Below are 19071 nucleotides of genomic sequence, written 5' to 3'. Positions count from 1 at the left end.
CCTGTGGCTGTGTGCCAGTGGAAGATGATCAAGTATTATCTTCGAGATGCTATTGAGCTACTAAGGACAATCCGTTATAACGAGGGGACCGCCTAAAGCGGCTTTAAAAGAATTATGCAAAATTAAACTTTCTGAATTTCCGGGAATCACTACGAGGCCATGTACGCGATAAGAGATTCATTAAAGGGCGGGTTGAGGACTATGTCAGTGTAGTTCCTCGGAACTGGGAATATGTCAGGAAGGTTTACGTCAATAGTCGTAACATGGTACTTACTGCAATAATCTCCACCAGTAGGTCCGACATGAGGGCAATGAATGTCCGGGCGGTATTTAACCATGTCTAGTATAAAAGCATTTAGTCTTCACTGGGACGAACACTATGATTAGTAAACTTACTCTTATGAACATAACGACAGAAGCCGGTCTATGTTATGTACGAGTTAGTAATGAGACTTCCACTAGTATGACAGGTCACTTACGTTCTCGCCTCCGGACCAGGATGCACCAAATGGCACCTCTTCCGTCAAGAATTGTATGCACTGGTCATAGCTAGTTGGGTAAGGGTAAGTGTCTAGATATGCATACGGCAGGCATGTACACGCACGATTCATACTGCTGGTTTTCACCTAAACAGTACGTCTGGGCTACTGTGCATATATCTACCGCAGCACGATGCACAATAACATCCGTAGAGTTACCATAATCCACGCCTGTCGTATTGGCAGCCATCAACTCTTCGGCCGCTTTGGGAACCAGCAAAGGAATGTAATAGTCCCAGAACTCTGACCAGCGCCTCAGAGTCGCGTCGTAAGAGGTCACTTTCATGGTCTCGTCGTCGAATCTGAGGATTACGTCGATTTGTAGAGGCAGCGTGAGGTTCACCGTCGAGAAGAGGAGGTCGGTGATGAAGCTGACGAATACGACGGGCTGTTCGACGACGAGAGCTTGTGGAGCTGTCGTGACGGGAGTGCCGATGAGCTGTGTGGTATTGGCTGATGCGCCTTCCAGGAAGAGGCCATAAAGGTATTCTGGAAAAATATCACTAGGTGTATTATGGGACTGTGAGCATGTGCGTACCGATGTTCAACTCTTGACCAACAAAGTCTGACAAAGGAAGGTTAACGAAGCTATACGAGTTCCCGAGAGGAAATGACTTACTAGTGGTGATATCAATTCTCCCCACGACGTTGTCCGCCAGAGTTGAGGCTATTCCCTGCTCCACGATTGGGGCAGGATTAACGAAACTATACGGCGGAATTTTAGTGTATTTGTTTACGCTGGCAGGTTGGATACGCACTCTGCTCCAAACCGATTAACAGCATTAATGTAGGTTTCGAGAGACTGCCAAGCAGCTGCACGTAATGAGAGGGTGCCAAGCAGATATCCGATGAAAGAGAGACGCATTTTAGGGCCTTGAGAATTGGATGTCCCGGAGTCACCTCTTATATGGATGGTTCGCCCTTCTTATACTAGGATCGGACATGAACCATTCCGATAGACTTAGGAGGACCCCGGCGTTCAGATGTTAGGCTCGTTCCCCGCACCAGCGCCGACGATTCGACTGGAATAAATTGAGTAAGAATCCGAAAGACACGCTGGTGTCGTATTATGGTCTGAGAGTTCCTTGATTAGTCAACGCACGATGCGACGGATGTTCAAACATCACTGGTTTGTATGAATACGGACAATCGCAAGTTCCGCAGGCACACTTGGGCGCGCGATGCTTCTCGGTAGCCTGGACCACCATGCGTGAAAAAAGATGGACTCCTCCATTAATTTGATTGGGATCTCCGACCCCCCCAAAAAAACAGCTCAGGTCCCTGGAAGTCAGGTGAGAAAAAATCCTATTATAAACGGTTTTCGACGCGGAACGCGGAAGCAGCGGAGCCGAAGTCAGCTCGTAGTTCCTTGGAGTAAAAAGCCTCAGTTGGTGCCGCAGTATCTATTACAATCTTACTGTTTGTGGCCCCCCTACCAGGACGCGGAAATAGACATTGAGAATTATTTCACTATTGGCAGCGTAAATATAAACCCAGATAAGCATCTAGTTGGATCCATGAGCCTGAGATCATTGAAACGACATTTAACAGCACACCATTTCTTTAAATTCTGTATTTTATTAACCGCCACAAATACGTTAGTAAGGTGGTGTGCTCTGGTTTTCCTGCATGAGTTTAGTTTCATCTGGTGTAGGCGTGTGGTGTGCCAATATAATAATGGATCTGTAGTGTGGTTCTGCACCCTTCAGTGTCACGTAGATTAATCAAAGTTGTTCTGCGTCTTGCCGTGGCCGCATGTTTCAGCGAGCGCCTGACTTTGTCACGGTATGGCGTATTAGTGTGCCATCTCGTAGTTTGTGGCGGTGACCCATTCGCCTTCCGGATCTCCTCCAACCATTCTCTCCCACCGTTTCCATCTTGTCCTGGGATTAGTACTCAGCAGTCGTGAATGTCCTGTTTTGGTGGATGTACCCGTTTCCTCGGTGAATTCGCTTACCGTAGTGCCTCAATTCCTTCTCCGGTGCCTAGGATGTCCGGTAGGTATAGGGTCAGGCTTGATATGGTCCGCGATACGCCATATTACCATATTATTCACGCATGTCCTCGCTACGGGGACCAACGAGTTCGCGCGTCTGGATTGTATCGCCACAAGGGCAGTCAACGTCCTCGCTAAGCACGAATCGGAGCGCATATCCATGCCATGTTCTGCATTGTAGAATCCGCACAAACATCTTTCTTTTCTGTGCAAGATCTTGGATATAACGGAGCTCGTACTTTGCTAGTCCCCCAGATTGTATCGTTCCTCACACCCGAATGAAACCGGTCCCAAGATTTAAGTATACCCCAGTTTCGCAGTGGCAGATCAAGACCGACCTAGGCAGACTTGTTTGGGGGAAACCAGTCGATTTTGCCACCTTACCAGGACGCTGGGACGACTACGAACCGAGTACGATGGAGGCGGGAGGTTAAAAATAAGAGAGCAAGCGCCGGCCAAGGCCTCGAGCAGGAGCTTCATAGTAAAAATTGTTAGGCTCCAATCACCCGGGTCCGGCTACCTCCTTGCCATCAGCAATCATGCACATGGAAACCACGGCAGTATTTTCTCTTGCGGTCCATCATCATACCTAGCCCATTCCCCTGGTAGCTCGGCGCTTATCGTCGAGAGCTTAGTTTTGGACTCGTCTTATATGGTGCTAGCGAATGGCACCTTTATATCAAGCTATCAATGTCCAATTTTACGAGAATGTGCCCGGTTCACATGCTGTCTATCGTGCGGTAGCTGACCCAGAATGGACAGTAGCTGCGTACGTTTACGATGACACCGCTAATGTTGTTGAAAGCACTAACAAATGCCTTGTAGGGTGCCCAACGGCGGTGAGCCCTTTTTGCGGAGCCATTGGAGGTCATCGTTAATTCTAGTCAAGGCTACCTCCTAGCGAACGTTGTCGATGCATGTATGCAGTTCCAAGCTTTAGCAAAGTCGCATCCAGATCCCATACATGTTACGGCCCATTTCCTGCACAGCACCGCCGCTGCTCCGTTCGATATACACATCCGAGTTCAAAAACGAGGGAAAGGGTTCACGAATCTTGTAGCAGAGCTCATACAGAATGTGCGTGCCTCTTTGTCTTCTTGAAAAAAAGCTTCTCACTTGCATTCTAGGACAAGACTACCATCACATCCCATCTCATCTTTGGGATCCTCACCCCATCACCTGATTCTCCAAACAAGACGCTTGCGCCTCCTTCGCCCTACGCTCGACGAGTGCCTTTGTACCGGCATCCGTCTACCGCCCCAATAGAACTTGAGAAGATTCGGGACGTATACAAATTTAGACGGCACTTCCAGTGTACGCAGGAGCCTGAGATCCGAGCCAGGGCTGCTTTGGATAGCCCGACGCGTACCAACAAGACAACAGTCGGTGGCGGAGGCGTGGAAGGTGGCACTTGGTTCGGCCTCACGGACAGGAACGAACGAATAACGACGCCTTCCCTTGCTCTGTTTGCGGACGCCTTCTTGAATATTCCCTTGCTGATACCGAAGAGTGAACCACAAGCGCTTAGATGGGGGTAAGTCTTTTCTTGGCATTCTTACATCACGGTGATTTTACATACGACATTGAAAGCTGGTTCCCTACGATGGTCATAACGCTCGAGTTTAAGTTTTCGATACCTCCACCGTCTAAACACCACGCAACCCGGACGGTTGGGATGTTTTGGCGTGGAAACTTCGTAAATGACCCTCAAGGGAGACACGAAACGTACGTGGAGTTGTGGAGTGCACCGTCGGATATCGGGGAAGGCATCGAGCTCGACGGTTGGCGGGACAATCAAGTCTGTTTGGCTGTCGCTAATCAGATGTCTCTGAGCCTCCCCATGGAGGTTAATCTCAAGCAAGGGAGTAATGACTCGGCGAAACTGTGACTATATACCTAAGAATCCTTTGCTATGCCAGCGACGAACATCGACTAGAATACGAGTGAGTAAACACCACCAGCCCATCACCTCCGATGATACGTGGTCCGTGCGAAAGTTTCAACACCCGGTTTGTTTTCCTTGGTTGGTCTATTTTTCATTCTCGGCTACAGGGCTTTCCCCCTCAGTGCGTGAAGATGTCTATGCTCTAAAACCGCTGTTCAGTTTCTTTAGCGACTGCGAATGGGTATCTTATTCTTCCGAGTTCTTCTAGTGGGGCCTCAGCAATGCCAGGATTGGCTGACCGGCTGGTTATCAAATGACTCGAAGCATCAAGCCTGTGCAGTCTTTGGAGCCCTGAGAAGAATGTCTGTTGTTCTGTTCCTTGTGGACATGCCGGCTAGATTTACTGTCCATTCTATGGTACCCAGCCTGTGTCTCTTGTCTGGTCCGACAAAGAAGTCAATGACACTCATAATTAGCTGGACGACCTGCCCATCGATATCTCACAGGTGTTTGTCTATCCCAAGCGCATAACAGTACTGCTCTCTATTCGGGAGAACGGGAGAAGTGCGCGTGTTACCCGCGCTTCCCTTAGAGGCAAGAGCGAATTAATTTTGGCATAGATGAGTAGAAATACCCCAGACTTGGTGCCTACTGACTTCCTTCATTGCCGCTTTATCGATGTACTGGAGCATCTATAACAAGATATCCTCCATATGAGCTCTGGTCCTTCACTCAGGCTAAATCCTGACCATCCAGGGGCGAAGACATCTGCTGACATTGGAAGATGTTTCGACATTTCCGTAGGAATCGGTGCTTTGCTATGGTGTTACTGACGAATACCAGACACACCAGGAATGGAGCTGTCGCAATGCCCGACGCTCGGCTTGTGGTCGCACCTTTTGAGGACCAAGACGACCTGTCATTTGCTATTTTTATTTCCACAACAGCGGTAATCTTCCAGACGCTGTTTGCCTCGAGTCTTCCGAGGATGTTTTCAGCTTTAAGGACAGACTATACCTCGCGTTTAACCAGCCATCGCAGAAGTCAAAAAGTTTACTCGAACAAGCGAATTAATTCATTACTGGACATATATCATACACTGATAACGATCGTGCTGGGCGAACGAATGGATGAACCTGGAATAGGCCATTAATTGGTGTTATCCTGGGTGTGGGGGGTATTGGCCAGTCCAACACGACTATTCGTCGTGTCGTAGACACAATAGAACCGCTGAAGGAAAGCAAAGCCATCTGAACATTTCACGCTACAATCAGCATCCATATGAATATGTGGAAACCACCACGAACCTATGAATTCGAGGCCCGAACCTCCCATGTCTCCCATGTCAGCGACGACAAGATAGATTCCGTCAGCTTTACCTCCCATCATGGCGTTCATGCTCCTAGGCCAGATCTGGGCATTAGGCGTCATTTCAAAAGTAGTCTAGTCATGGAATGAGTGTTGAAGGTGCCAGACGGGAAAGCTGAGCTCACCGAACCAATCTTGAAGCAAAGGTTCTCCATTTTTCCAAATTGTTCCTTGGTGACACACAAAAGTCCGGTAGACCTGCGGATATGTGTCAACTATCACTTAAATCAGTATTAAATGATCGTACTCGTCCATCTTGGCTCCTGTGGCCTCCATGTACTTCTTATAAGCGCCACTGGACATGAGAAGCAGAGTCGTTCCGGTATCAACGATACCAGCAGTCTTCGACATAATGACGGTGTTCTTTCCGTATGTGACCGATTGATCGATACCCCAGTACTTGCAGGCAGGAGACGTGGAAGTGATTGGCACGTAGGTGATATCTCCAGTGTACCTAGCCGGCAGTTATTGACAACTGAAACGAAGGCACAACGAGAAGTGAAACTTACTTTGCAGAATCTTCAGAACCGAAGGTCATTTCTCCATTCGCCATGTTCGCGCCAGCCGTTGGCTGGTAAGAAATGGCAATCGACTCCTTCGGAATTTTGCCTTCGCTCTTGAGGTTGTCAGTGACAGTGGGGATGTTTCCCAAGCCAGAGACGGTTCCTGAGAGGTAAAATGTTAGTCGGACATTGGCTGCAGGCGAGAATACTCAACGTACCTTGGGTAAGGTCAACCGGTCCAATCCTGTAACTGCGTTGAACTTTTCTCTATGAAAAGAAAAGAAACGTACCCCAGGATACCGTCGACGCCTTGGAAACCTTGAGTCGATAACAAGGCCAGGGGAAAGCTCGCATCGGTCGATCACTGGATAATTTGGTTTAGAAGGGCCAACGCATGGATCTGTAGAGCTTACTCTCCATTCCGGTGAAGGAGCCTGACCCGTAGCTGACATTCTACAAATAAAGAGGCGCATGGGACGATTACTCTGCCATCGCAAGTAAAACACGTACGACGGCCTTCCGAGTGCTAAGGAGAAAGGTGGTCAGGACTTTGAAAATGAAATGCTAGCAGTATGACGCACTTCTTGGATGAAGGCGATGGTTTGTACTCCTGGTCAGCGCCGACCCAGGTGTTGGAGCTTCCTGTGGAATGTGTAAGCCAAAGAGACAGAAATTAGACAATAAGATATGCACCCGTATCGATGAGAAGCTTGAAGGATTGACCAGACTGCCCCATCTTCACCATGGCGGTATACGTAACGGCTAAATTCGAAAAGGATATCAGAACAGACGCATATATTCGAACAATGGCTTTAGCACACACACCCGCATCCGTCACATCAATTGAATTTCCACTGTCGGACTGGCCAGATAGAGCGCGCGCGGACCCGTCTCTCTTGCACATCTCCTGGATGACAAGAGGACCGTGAGGCTGCTTGCCGGACATGAGCTTCTGCGCGCGAGCCCTGTCGCGGGCAAGGATGTCCTTGGCGTGCCCGCACTTGGGGTGAAGACGGGTGGAGAAGGGAAGAGTATTGACAGAGACGCGAGACATAATGAAAATACAGCGGAGAAGAGTGGTATTCAGGAGAGATGGGGGTAGTGAAGAAAGAAGGAGACGCCTAACTGGCCAGGCTTTATAGTCGAGCGATATTTGTGCTTGTCGTGCATATGTGGCGAGGGGATGTGCACAAATATCAATATTAGGTCCAAATTTTGTAGATCGGAGAAAATTCGACCGGCGATCCATGCGTCATCATCAATGGATGACGACAGTGATGGCAGAAAACAGGACGCGTCGCGGTAAGACTGACAGCATGTGAGCAACAATAGGTTCACTGGCACTTACTTTAATACTTACAGGGATGACGGCGAAGCTGTCATGCCGAACCTATAAGTAGTGCGCGAATAAGAGTTCCAAGTTATAAGGGACAATGTGGTAAGGTCAATATTCCAAAAACACGTCCCCTACATTTTTCACGAGTACATCGTTTCCCGCATCTTGCGATTTTTGCAAGTCAACTTCCTTAGTTTGCCATTGCGATGGATATAAGTTATTGGAGGGAATAAGTGGTATCGTAGATGCGATGACGTTACGCTGTTGGGCGACGACAACGGTGTGCATCTCTATCCGCAGCATAGGTGCATTTGGTGGAAGTAGCCCGCATGCTTTGTCTGGTGTGAGGGTCTTTCTTTGATAACGAGAGAATTGGGCCAAACCATCGGACCAACGAAACGAAGTTGCACATACGTCACCAGATAGTACCACCGTCACGAACAGTACGTTGTAACGGAGATTCCGCACCGCACCATAATCGTTAACGGAATGACCTAGTATAAAGTTCAAAATAACTCAGATGGCGACGTCGGAACTACTACTTACGAGCGATGGAAACAAAAACCATCCAGGCTACCCATTACTGACTGGTCGCTGTCGAGCAAACTCAGACTTTACTGTTGAAATGAGCGGTAATTCTCCAGCCGCTCACTCGGATTTAGCAGGGAACCCTCGCAAACAGGCGAGGGTTATCGTTGTTCGTCTAGCTATTTATCTACAATGTACACCTAATAGAAGTAATATTACGTAGTAAACAAGGCCGAGGAGAAGAACAAGCTTCCTTGCCTGACAACCGATGATCCCGACGTCAAACGCGCTGTGATGCGCGACACTTGAAATTCCAACATTTACTTCGTCGAGAATTCGCTCAACTCGTTTGATTATGCTAAGAGAAGATAGCGAAGCCAAGAACGGATGCGCGACAACCTCAGCCTTGTCGGGAATGGGCACTAGTTACCCTGAATATAGTATATTTGTTTAAAGCAAAATGCAGTCGGATATGGTGTACAGTTATTTACCGGTCATTGCAACACCATGGTTCAATGAAACACTTAGCCTCTTGCTCTCCCTCCCTTCATCCTTCATCATCAACTTGTATTACATTGCTGATGTGTATTGTATCTTCATGTTCTGCAGTGATTCTTCATATGTGACATGAATAATATTCCCGAGAAATTGAGGCTTCTGTTCTAAAAATATCTATTTTCTCATGAACTCAAAATCTGACCTGGAAATGTGTGTCCTCCATCTGAATGTAATCACCCACAAAGGCCTCAATAATGTTAATGACCTTCTGAAGAACCTGTGTGACAGGTTTGAGACCAAGCGGCCATTATCTGAGGAGTCTAGGGCATAAATAAAAGTGCGGTTCTGCCAAGCCATCACCTTTGATGGACAGTCTGACAGTCCAATGCGTCCATTATTGCCCTGCTGCCTCCGAACTTTATTTCTCCTCTTGTTCAATTTTTTACTATGCCTGGACATGCCAAATCAAACTCGAAAAAGTGTCAGATTGCTCACAAATGCCATGACCAGCTAATGGAAAAGGCAGTCATTGCAAATGATTGCATACAAGAATGAGCTTGTCAAACTACCTGGTGCTCCTCGGAAAGGTGCAAGAAAAATCTGCAAAGATTTTGAGGCTGTATATCAGAGAGAGACTGGAAAGGAGATCTCACTTTTCTATAGCACTCGAGCGATTCCGAGTAGCTGACTAATGAGGTTTGGGTATATGGGCCGGACTGTTTCAATGACTCAAAATAGCCTAGAATACCCACGCCACGATAATGCTGTGAAAACGGACTTGTACTCGCACCTTTGAGCATCTTTTTTTTACTGTATCTTATTGTTGTATAGTATTACACATTCTTACATTCAAACCTAGTCAAAATTCCCAACCAATTGGAACCTACAGTAAATATCCAGTTTTGCTGTTTCATTGACCGGTAAATAACTGTAACGGCTAACATTGCCGCCTCTCACGCGGCAGCTCGGGGTTCGATTCCCCGTATCCGAATTTTTTCCGGTTTAGTTCAACGAAATCATAAATGTAATAATACTAAGTTCAAGATTTGAAAACTTACAGTATAAATGATAACACTAGGATACACCAGAACGATTACTGACTATTTCTAGAGTAATCTGAATCGTTCTACGAAAGTTTACTCGATGTACATCGTGCAAGGTAGGGTGAGCCGCGCCCTCAAAGTTACTGCTCGTATATAAAAGACATTACCTCAATGAGAGGAGCTCACAAATTATTTTAGAATATCTTCCTGCGTTCTGAAAAGGAACTGGTGTCCACAGTGAATTTAGCTACTACTACAGCTATCAGTCGGACTGAGACTTTTCCCATGTTAGGACAACGGCTCGCTTTCTCTCTTCCAAGGTACCTAGAACCTACAATCCTTCCCGGCTCCGAAGACAAAGAATTGAATGCCGATCAGTTTACGACAGATGAGGTGTGTCCTCTCAATTCATTTACATCTACAAGTGCGCCGAACTAGATCTTTCATTCTAAAGGAAGCGGACCGACTGAACCAGTCCATTTTACCATTACCGAAATCCCCGAGAGATTCGTCCTGGAGGATTGCCACCGGATCGTCCTTGTTCTTCACAAGCTATTAGTAGCGAAGAACCCATGGCACATGACCGGAGTTAAACACCGCTCCGATGGCGAGCAAGCACGGAACGGTACTTAGGACTCAAACACGAGCGGAAGGTAAGATCGGCAGGGTGAAATTTTGATTACTAGGCAGGCACAACCCATGCGAGAAAGTGAATGACCCGAGGTATCCGACATGTGGCACACAATTGTCAGTAGTATACGGCAGTGGCGCACGTTGTTTGTTGAGAGCAAGGCCGTAGATGATTCGATTGAGGATGAGTTGACCAGCCTGGAGGAATATCTGGCGTCATCGGGCCCGGAAAGGTCGCCTTACCGAGGCGTCCATTGAGGTGGCTGTACCGCTAGACAGACAGGCGTCGTACCATTTATCAGACTATGCGCGCCTAGACTAGTAGTGCAACATTCAGGAAGTCGATAGAACCCGGTGTTGGCTTAGAGTAGAGGCTCGTCAGTGACAGACCTGGAAGAATCTGAGAGATCCAGGACCATGGACGGCAAAAACTGATGTCCGTGCACTGAAGACAATAGACTGGATAACTTTTGCTACGTTTCGCGTATACAGCGGTAATAGGGTATCTGTCAAACCTGTAATAAATTGGTTACTATCTCGTTAACATTTGAACACAAAGAGGCATAGTCCAATCATCAATGAGGGGCGGCGCTCTGCTATCGCGCAACTCAACATGAGGTTTAGAAAAGACAACGAACGTTTACCTCGTGATGATAAACGTCAGTCGGATTGTAAATGTCGCTATCAGTGCAACTCCAAGGAGGTTGTGGCAATTACAGGCAGTCGGTGTTCACGTCTAAATAACTCTGGGTGAACATTTGAATACCGTAAATTTTTGATTATTAAATGACGCGCGTCCAGAAATAATTTAAACGCCGGTGACACGTTGGTAGGATCAAGCAAAGGACTGAAGGTCGGCGCCCAGCGCATCGCAATGCATAGAATACGGACCATCTGTCTTTGGAGAGCATACACCAGTGAAAATACGTAGTGCCTGCCATGATTCCGTAAAGCAGATTTTGAACGTGGGCCGCGTTAACCCCCACTTCGGAAGACCGGGAGTAAAAAGACAAAAATCCTCCAGCTCACACGAGAAACCTCTTTAATTCCAGGCACGCCTGTCATGCGGCGGCGTCGTATATATATTATAAGCGCCGGTTGTAGAGGACCCTCGACAGTGATGTCTGTCTGCGAAAACCACGAAAATCCAGCCACAAGGGACTGCAAGTGTCACGCAGATACGGATATTCAGTCAACATATGAAGTTGAGCCATCTTGTTCAAATCAACGTCAGCTTTCGGGTAAAAAAACATAACGAATATTTCAACAGAACATTCCAACGCACTAATACGGATGTACAGTGATCAGTTACTCCTTTAGCGTCTCTTAGACGGCATAGAGATTTTGCTCCTTGTGCCATTCTTCTAATGAAAGAGGACCATAATCATCATAGACCTCCTTGTCACCCTCCGGAAGGCGAACGTAGTCAGGTTTGGAGTTCATCTTGAGGCACACCTACAAAACAGATAATCCATGAGTTCGATATAAAGCCGATCCTCAGCAACCAAAATCACCATTTTCTTTGGCACTTCCAATGGAGTATCGATTGCAGACGCGAAGGGATGGATAAGCTCGGGCCTAATATTGAATGAACGACGGCGATCAGATCGTAGCCACTAATTCGAACGGAGAGCACGCAAACCAGGTTTCATCGTACAACCACAGCATAGTGGAGCATTTGGCGCAGAAACTCCTCTCAGAGGTAGCGATGCGTTCTTGAGGCGTGTCCCGATCGATTACTGCCTTATATATACTGCCAAGTGCCAGTTCCAAGTACTCGTCGAATTGATGCCCGAGATTCGTACCTAATGTGCTCTTTCCCTTGGAGAACCTTCAGGGTGCTCGAATGGCCACCCAAGTTGATAGCTCCTCCAGTTCCGGCAGTTTTGCGACAGATGGAACAGCAACAAAGCTACATGAGGTCAAACGAGATCAGCATCGCTGCGGCCAATGCGGTTAGTCGCCACCCACCTGATAAGGGACAGCCGTGCTAGATTCAAGAGAGAATTTGACTGTACCACAGTGGCAACTACCTTTGAGTTCGATGGGCATTTTCTTCTGTCGTTGTTGAAGCTAAGTAGGGGGCGATTACAAAGCCTGCCACGGAGGCACTATGATGTCACCAAGGACATGACATTGTTAAGTACAGTAACAAAGCGTAAAGCTGACAAATTTTGATAGATCTATATGTTGAATAGCAAAGCAATGTGTGTCAACCCACGGTAAAACGGATGTTACTGTATGAAGTTACCGAGAGAGTTGAGTTATCGACCCAAACTCTTACTGTACTATTTCATTCAATTCGTCAATCACAGGTCACACAGCCAAAAAAACTCCTTGCCGAAAATCGCCAAAAATCGAAACAAAATTTTTGAGCCTCCCGAGTTCAAAAAATGTGACGAATTGAATGAAATAGTACAGTACTTGGCATCCAAAAAAGAGGTCTACAGCGGCATGTGATGATCAGATCATGCCAATTTCGCAGGAATTGTGGCAGCGAGTGCCAAGTAGCAATGATTGAAATTCATACCAATCTAATTTCCTTGACAATCGTGAATGAGCTCGTGGGCAGAATCTCCTGGAGGTTAACACATTAAATTAAGAATTGGAGGACAGAAGATTTGAGGTGGTGGTGGGATGTCTATTAGTCCAGGCAAAGCGGGTACATCAGCAAAACCCAGAAGTGGTCTTTTGCGTCTTTTCGGTCTTGCACAAGACCAAAAAGACGGCAAAGACGAAAAGATCAAGGGTCTTTACCAAGTAAGGTACATATTCTTGTCAAGAAGGATTTCCTCTTTGCAAGATCTAACGCTGTCTTAGGGAGAGAATGTTTTCCCATCTTTCATTTCTTTTTTCTTTCGTGTTCTGGTAGAATATGGAAATACTAGTATATTGATTTATATCTACAACAATGAACTATAGCACGTAACACTAACACTACAACCCTCTCTGCCTCGGAAATAGAAATGAAGTTGTGCCGTAACAAGAGAGATGTTGCAAGAAGGAGCGCCCGTAGGAAGGATAAGAACAAGGTGATTTCGATGACATGATGGTGCTAGGAATATATCAGTATTGTATCAGATTATCAGAAGAAAACGCACCACGGAAGAGAGAACAACAGCTAAGCAGTCTAAATGACACAAAATACAATGGTGAATAATTATATGAGGGGATGGAAGAAGCACACACCTGCCGGCACGTCCCTTCCTGGACAGCCACCATCTTAGTCCTTACAACGGCCCTCTCCTTGGTCTGCACGCATCCACCTACAGCTCTGGTCAGTTCAGCAGCGAGTGATAATGAGGTGTTAGGTCGTACCGCTCCTTTTCTCACTTGTTGGCAATGACGGCAGCCCGGAAGGAAACACAAAAATCAGATATAGTCAGTTCAATGAGAGACACCCTTACCTTTGCCCTCATACTGCCAGTAAATACCCAATGGCCCCATCATCAGTATCGAGTTGCAGTGAAGTGACGGCGATGGTGAGAGAGAGAGGAGGGAATAATCAATTCGGACTCCGAGTTCAAGTCCAACATCACGTGGACATGTTCGTGGCACCACCCGGAGATGCCCTGGCGGAGTTTGAAAGAACTTCGCAGATTTTTTGTTCCTCTTCCGCCATTCCATGCCATTCCGTGCGCCATCTGCAAGTGGCTGCACTGCTGCAACATTGCAACTTCACCGTGACGATCTGTGTGGGCCTTCAATTGGAACGATACGGCCCTGATTCCCTGCTGCGATCCATCCTACATCCCCCACACGCACATCGGTGCCAATCGCCCTAGGGAGGGGATTCTTGAGGCCTCACGAAGATAGGATTGGCCAGGGGATTCCCCATCCGACCCCATCTCCAGCCTGTGGAGCGTACGGACGCAATGCCAACAAGCGGGACAACAACAATGACTACGACAACGATGGTGCTGACGGGATGGGCAGGGAGGCTTCTGTGATAGAGCAGGACCATTGTGGGTGGTAGGGCAGGGCCCGGTGAAACTGCCTGCTGAGGAGGTGCAGGAGGAAGGAATGGTACAAGCAGGATGGCAGGACCGAGCATCCAACAACGGCAGCGACAATGGCGTTCATCTAGGCGTCGATTCTCATCCCACGGACGTGTCGATCAACACCAAGACGATGGCGACGCAGGCACTGACAGCCCCGCCATTGCCATACCCGCCCGATACCAACACCATCTCCAACCACCCGTCCTAATCCACAAATGCCCCCGACCCATTTTCTCTCCCGATGTCGCCATCTCCACCAACGATGATGACGATGACCAATCCCTGTTCCTGCCACATCCCGCACCCTCCACTGACCGTACGACCACCGTCGGACCCCCACCCCTGTCTTCGATGGTGGTCTCTGTTTGCCCTCATAAGCCTACTGCGATGCTCAATCCCACCGCCGATGCCTACCTTGCCCTCTACCTTATCCCTCGCTTTATATATTTATTTGTACTACAATATGAATATTACATATTTACATAAAACACAAATTCGTCAAAGAGACAAAAAAGTCATCAAGTTCGGACTCGTACCTGCTGTGCTTGCAATGGTCCACATTGGAAGGTCATTTGAAGAAGACCACCTCAATTGATAAGATCAGAAAGCCACAGAAGACCCGGTTTGCCAAGACCAAGACTCGATCACCCAAGAAAAAGAGGCGGAAAGATGACTAAAAAAGACCAAGCCCGGAAAGACTAATTCTGGGTTTTGCTGATGTATAACCAGGTATAAACTTTTCGATCGGGTAAGGCCGGGTACCGGGCCGCTACTAAGAGGAGACTAGGATATAACCGGCCCTGAACTTCAACTTGGTTTCAACCCCCATACTGTACTGAATACTCGCGTACTCCCCTGACTTTCCTGGCCGACCCCCCCGGATTGTTCTTGTTCCATTGGAGGTTGTTCAATGAGGTATGGTATGTATCATCTCCTTGCGCAGCACCACCTGAAACGTCACTCCAGTAGTATCCATACCCGTGCCGGCCTATAGAATAAGTTTGTACTCCTAAATACCTTTACGAAGTTTCCAACGCAATTCGATGTAAGGGCGCCGATGGAAAGGCCATGATTCATCATTGACTTTCACATTGAAACTAAAATATACTGCGGGCCCCTGCTGACAGTGGCCCAGTCACGGCAATGATAGCTCATCGAAGCGCCGTAGCTATTGTATTTGCCTTCGACTCTACCTAAATCATACGAAGTTTGTTGTCGAGATGTATTGAACATTTCATTGGCCTAGTTCTCAATCCATCTCCCTAATAGCTCGCCTTCAAGGAGCTCTAGACCATAAAGATGACAAACCACTTATAACGCGCTGGCAGTCGAACAACCCCGTTCTTCGTTGGCTCTCATGTTCTCCTGCCGTTGAATCTAAAACTCCCGTCTCCGTCGTCAGAGCAACACCTATGGCTGGCGTCTTTTCCTGTTTAGATCATCCCGTTGAATACCGCCATACCCATATTTCCATATGTTGAAGCAATCCATCAAACCTTCTGTTGGCTTCTCTTCGTCATTTGTGACCAGTATCGCAACCCGACTATACTATATTCGTCAAGCACATATTCCGAAAAAAAAGCTATAACATTCATACTCGGCTTGTTTCCGCATGGCGGTAATAAGGTGGAGTAGAAAGCGCTGAAGGAGTGATCTTCCGGCGCGTACGCAGGCACGGTGGTAGTGCTTACAGCAATACTACATCGCACAGGACTCCACGTTATCAAGATATGCTATGCTAAAGTAAAACATACAAGGAGTTTAGCGTTGTACAACTAATAACGATACAGTTAATACATATGGTTAGTGGATGGTCCAGGTGACGTCAATCTATCTAAGAAAGGCAATAACTTCAGCAGGTCCATTATTCAATGCTCGGAGAAGAAAGATAGTAAACCGTTGGGGTGTTCCCCTAAACTACTCGCGTCAGCTTGGGAGATTTGACGTCGAATAACCATCAGCTCCTCCCACAGGTGAGGGGGAATTTCATGGTTCTGTCGCAGAAAAAACCGAATTCGATCCAGCCATTCCTTCATAAGATGGAATCTGTTCTCCGTTGTTTCCTCAACCCAAGCCGCCCCACCCTCCTGGATTGCTAAAAGTGAGATCTGTGCGAGCCAGTAGAAAGGCAGGGCATTATAGGCGAATGGTGGCTCATCTGAATCATCTTCCGACCTTGTTGCATCCGGGCAGTGTATCCAAGATTGAAGCCAGTTATGTAGGGCATACTGAGTTGCAAAATGGCTTCCTCGGCGCCCATCATCAACGGCAGACTCAGATGGTAACGCTGATGCGGAAGGCAGAAAGAATGTGTTATCAGAAGTGCTCCGCGAGTAGGAGATATAGATATTGCGAAGAATGGTGTGGATGAGGATAAACTGGGAAAAGGGATTGAGAGGGGCGTGCGAGATTGAAAGTCGCATCTCTCCTAGATTAGTCAGCGCTTGCTGCATGCCGACACCGTACAACCTGCTTGAACCTATTCCGTATGGAGAAGGCTTCCGAAGAAGCTCAGACCATTCCATCGACGTTTGAGCTTTCCACAAGGCGTCGTCGCATGGCAAATTAATGTCGAATTCGGCCGTCAGGAAGGACGGTCGCATGGAAAAGAAAACAGAATGACAGCAGTCATGAAGGTAAGAAAGGAGAAGAGCCCTAAATATCCTTAGTCAGTCAAAGTTCGGATAGGCAGCATTGACTGAATCACCGTTTGATGGTTTCGTGAAAAGCCCATTCCCGCCATGCATGTTCCAATACACCGGGATCATTCATATCAGGGGCAACCCAAGAACGCGAACGAGCGATAGATCCTGTCCTCCGGATCATCTAGAAGCCTCGGTCAAAGAAGCACTCGACATGTAGAATGAAGATCGGCATACCATTACTAACATCCCATGATAAACATTAGAAGACACCCGCAAGTCGGCACGCTGGTGAAAGAGACCAATAGTCTGCAGCAAGACGGCAGCTAGAATCAAACAATCCTGCTCCTTCGGACCACACGTGACCTTGGTCTACACGATCATCTATGAGCACCAACGACGCAGTGTCGAAGACAAGGAACTTACAAATTCATGTATCAACAAATCCCGCGTTGAAGATAAAGTTTCGGTAATGAAGTTAGCGGCTCGTCGGGTCTTAACAAAAAGTGCGCCGCATGCTTGCATTGCGCGAATAAGAATGGGAGGTTTATCTTCCGTCATCCATGTAGACGGGTGCACTAGAGGGAGCTGGGTACAGAATGCGGAGAAGAAAAGATAAACTGAAAAGAAGGTCAGGTCATTACGAGATAATCTATGTTTCGAAAACTTACGATATTGTTGTTGTTCAGTGTCGGCCGGACTTATACCGTTAGACATACTTGATGGGTTTGAGCATCCTCCGGAAGAAGCGGTAAATGGGGGTGAGTCAGTGCGAGGCAATTCCAAAGGTGAACCATATTCCGGTGGCGTAGGCATAGAAACCACACTATGAGAGGACGGTAATGAGTAATCGGTCTCGTATCCATTGCCTCCAAGCCACGAGAAATCCTGCTGCAGACGCATTATTTGTGTCATGATTGGAGAATGATAAATGATCGAGAAGCGAGTCGAACATCCCATTGGAAAACATCTTGTCCATATGAGGTTCGAGCCTGGTTAGCTCGCCATCTCCGTTGATAATGGCCTCGGTAGCAGCATCATCGTCCATGATTGTATCGAAAATGTCCGATGGAGGCGAGGAGTGCGAGGACAGTGAGGGGGAAAAGCCTGGTGTGCAATGGAAGTCAAGCCCCGGAAGCAAGGTACGATGAAAGGTAGGTGATTGCAGAGAATCGGGTGAGGAAGCGGGCGAGGATGGCGAGCAGGAGGACCTTTGATCGGGAATGATAATGGGTTGACTCTCTGTTTTGACCTGGGATGAACGTTTTCTTGCTCCATATTTTTTATGCCGCGAAACAGCAGGATCATTGATAAAAACGCATTTTTTGCCTCGCGAGACGCATTTTGAGCAAGGATACTGGAGGTTGCATTTGACTTTGGACTCAGCGCAGGCCTAGAAAATCAGTCAGAATATTCTCGATCCAACCCTGTCCAGCGCACCTGACAAGACTTCCTTCGTGATCGATGTGCACTGAGCCTATTAGAACGTCGTTGATTCAGTATTCGTACTAACGAAAATAGTGCTTACGGATCCCCGCACGTCTTCTTGTGTCTTGTCAAGAGATCGCTCCTAGTAAATTCGGCGCCACACAACTGAGAAGCAGATTAGGTGATGTCAGTTAAGAGTGCGTCTTATGCTACTCACATCGCATCGGTGAGCACGTTCGTTGGTGTCTGTATAGCCGATGTATATCAGTAAACATTGCAGACGCTTCAAAGAGGGGATTACAGACGTGAACGGATATGTCTATGCAAGTGTGTCGTCCTCGTGAACTTGGCAGGACATAGAGGACAGTACTTCGTTTGAGGCAATGTTGGAGCATTCCCCTTGTGAGAGCGTATACGAGACACTTCTCCATTCGCTTTGAGTTCGACCACAGGGCTCATCTGAAATGTAAGAGAGTCATAGGACGGAGGGGAAGGACTCATGGCGAAAAGGGACAAAGAGAGGGGAATTCGCGTTGGGAGGTTATAAGTCCGCTCCTCGTGGACACATTAATCCCCTCTTGATTCTTTAAATTTAAAGATCATCATCATTCAAAACCTACTCATCGGAGCGTTTACGTTGCGTCCCCGGAGGGATTAGACCGCAAGAAAGAGAT

General features: G+C 47.5%; 8 protein-coding genes and 1 pseudogene across 9 annotated transcripts; 4 read left to right on the top strand and 5 right to left on the bottom strand.

Annotated features, from left to right (window-relative positions):
* Nucleotides 1-122: 122 nt before the first annotated feature.
* EV420DRAFT_149163 (uncharacterized protein) lies at nt 123-1555 on the bottom strand. The gene is made up of 8 exons (XM_060470714.1): nt 1298-1555; nt 1159-1244; nt 1078-1104; nt 605-1028; nt 480-549; nt 397-424; nt 275-340; nt 123-223 (listed from the first exon to the last, which is right to left on the bottom strand). Exons 1-8 carry the CDS (start codon nt 1402-1404, stop codon nt 150-152), a joined length of 882 nt encoding a protein of 293 aa, XP_060333846.1. The 5' UTR covers nt 1405-1555; the 3' UTR covers nt 123-149.
* Nucleotides 1556-2293: 738 nt separating this feature from the next.
* Nucleotides 2294-3107, bottom strand: EV420DRAFT_149205 (uncharacterized protein). The gene is made up of 3 exons (XM_060470729.1): nt 2874-3107; nt 2472-2802; nt 2294-2422 (listed from the first exon to the last, which is right to left on the bottom strand). The coding sequence occupies exons 1-2, from the start codon at nt 3013-3015 to the stop codon at nt 2588-2590; spliced, it is 357 nt and encodes a 118-aa protein (XP_060333845.1). The 5' UTR covers nt 3016-3107; the 3' UTR covers nt 2294-2422; nt 2472-2587.
* A 93-nt stretch (nt 3108-3200) lies between these two features.
* On the top strand, nt 3201-4423 carry EV420DRAFT_1640389 (thioesterase-like superfamily-domain-containing protein; the record flags this gene model as incomplete). Its single annotated transcript, XM_060477096.1, has 5 exons — nt 3201-3304; nt 3361-3374; nt 3425-3612; nt 3663-4069; nt 4126-4423. The coding sequence occupies 5 exons, from the start codon at nt 3201-3203 to the stop codon at nt 4421-4423; spliced, it is 1011 nt and encodes a 336-aa protein (XP_060333844.1).
* An 837-nt stretch (nt 4424-5260) lies between these two features.
* Nucleotides 5261-7345, bottom strand: EV420DRAFT_1666279 (acid protease; the record flags this gene model as incomplete). Its single annotated transcript, XM_060478981.1, has 12 exons — nt 5261-5670; nt 5728-5863; nt 5914-5986; nt 6036-6242; nt 6298-6454; nt 6510-6535; nt 6592-6655; nt 6705-6744; nt 6802-6817; nt 6873-6933; nt 6985-7053; nt 7117-7345. 12 exons carry the CDS (start codon nt 7343-7345, stop codon nt 5570-5572), a joined length of 1179 nt encoding a protein of 392 aa, XP_060333843.1. The 3' UTR covers nt 5261-5569.
* Nucleotides 7346-9097: 1752 nt separating this feature from the next.
* Nucleotides 9098-9396, top strand: EV420DRAFT_1529003 (uncharacterized protein; the record flags this gene model as incomplete). Its single annotated transcript, XM_060472527.1, is given in 2 exon segments — nt 9098-9181; nt 9192-9396. Coding segments are annotated over 2 exon segments (227 nt in total), but the record flags the coding sequence as incomplete, so codon positions are not given.
* A 175-nt stretch (nt 9397-9571) lies between these two features.
* EV420DRAFT_t100 lies at nt 9572-9643 on the top strand (annotated as a pseudogene). The gene has a single exon. The product of its transcript is annotated as a tRNA-OTHER (tRNA).
* A 1793-nt stretch (nt 9644-11436) lies between these two features.
* EV420DRAFT_148957 (Mss4-like protein) lies at nt 11437-12478 on the bottom strand. The gene is made up of 5 exons (XM_060470695.1): nt 12298-12478; nt 12132-12238; nt 11969-12079; nt 11841-11904; nt 11437-11781 (listed from the first exon to the last, which is right to left on the bottom strand). Exons 1-5 carry the CDS (start codon nt 12376-12378, stop codon nt 11653-11655), a joined length of 492 nt encoding a protein of 163 aa, XP_060333841.1. The 5' UTR covers nt 12379-12478; the 3' UTR covers nt 11437-11652.
* Nucleotides 12479-13436: 958 nt separating this feature from the next.
* EV420DRAFT_1528988 (uncharacterized protein) lies at nt 13437-13850 on the top strand (the record flags this gene model as incomplete). The annotated part of the gene is made up of 2 exons (XM_060472526.1): nt 13437-13592; nt 13645-13850. Coding segments are annotated over exons 1-2 (281 nt in total), but the record flags the coding sequence as incomplete, so codon positions are not given.
* Nucleotides 13851-16195: 2345 nt separating this feature from the next.
* EV420DRAFT_1666265 (uncharacterized protein) lies at nt 16196-19071 on the bottom strand (the record flags this gene model as incomplete). The annotated part of the gene is made up of 10 exons (XM_060478980.1): nt 18703-19071; nt 18615-18643; nt 18498-18562; nt 18410-18446; nt 17869-18362; nt 17641-17795; nt 17396-17589; nt 17207-17341; nt 17035-17153; nt 16196-16982 (listed from the first exon to the last, which is right to left on the bottom strand). Exons 1-10 carry the CDS (start codon nt 18896-18898, stop codon nt 16196-16198), a joined length of 2211 nt encoding a protein of 736 aa, XP_060333839.1. The 5' UTR covers nt 18899-19071.

Source organism: Desarmillaria tabescens (genome assembly GCF_030435595.1).
Source record: "Desarmillaria tabescens strain CCBAS 213 chromosome Unknown EV420scaffold_10, whole genome shotgun sequence".
NCBI lineage: Eukaryota > Fungi > Basidiomycota > Agaricomycetes > Agaricales > Physalacriaceae > Desarmillaria > Desarmillaria tabescens.
This window is presented reverse-complemented; position numbering and strand designations above follow the sequence as displayed.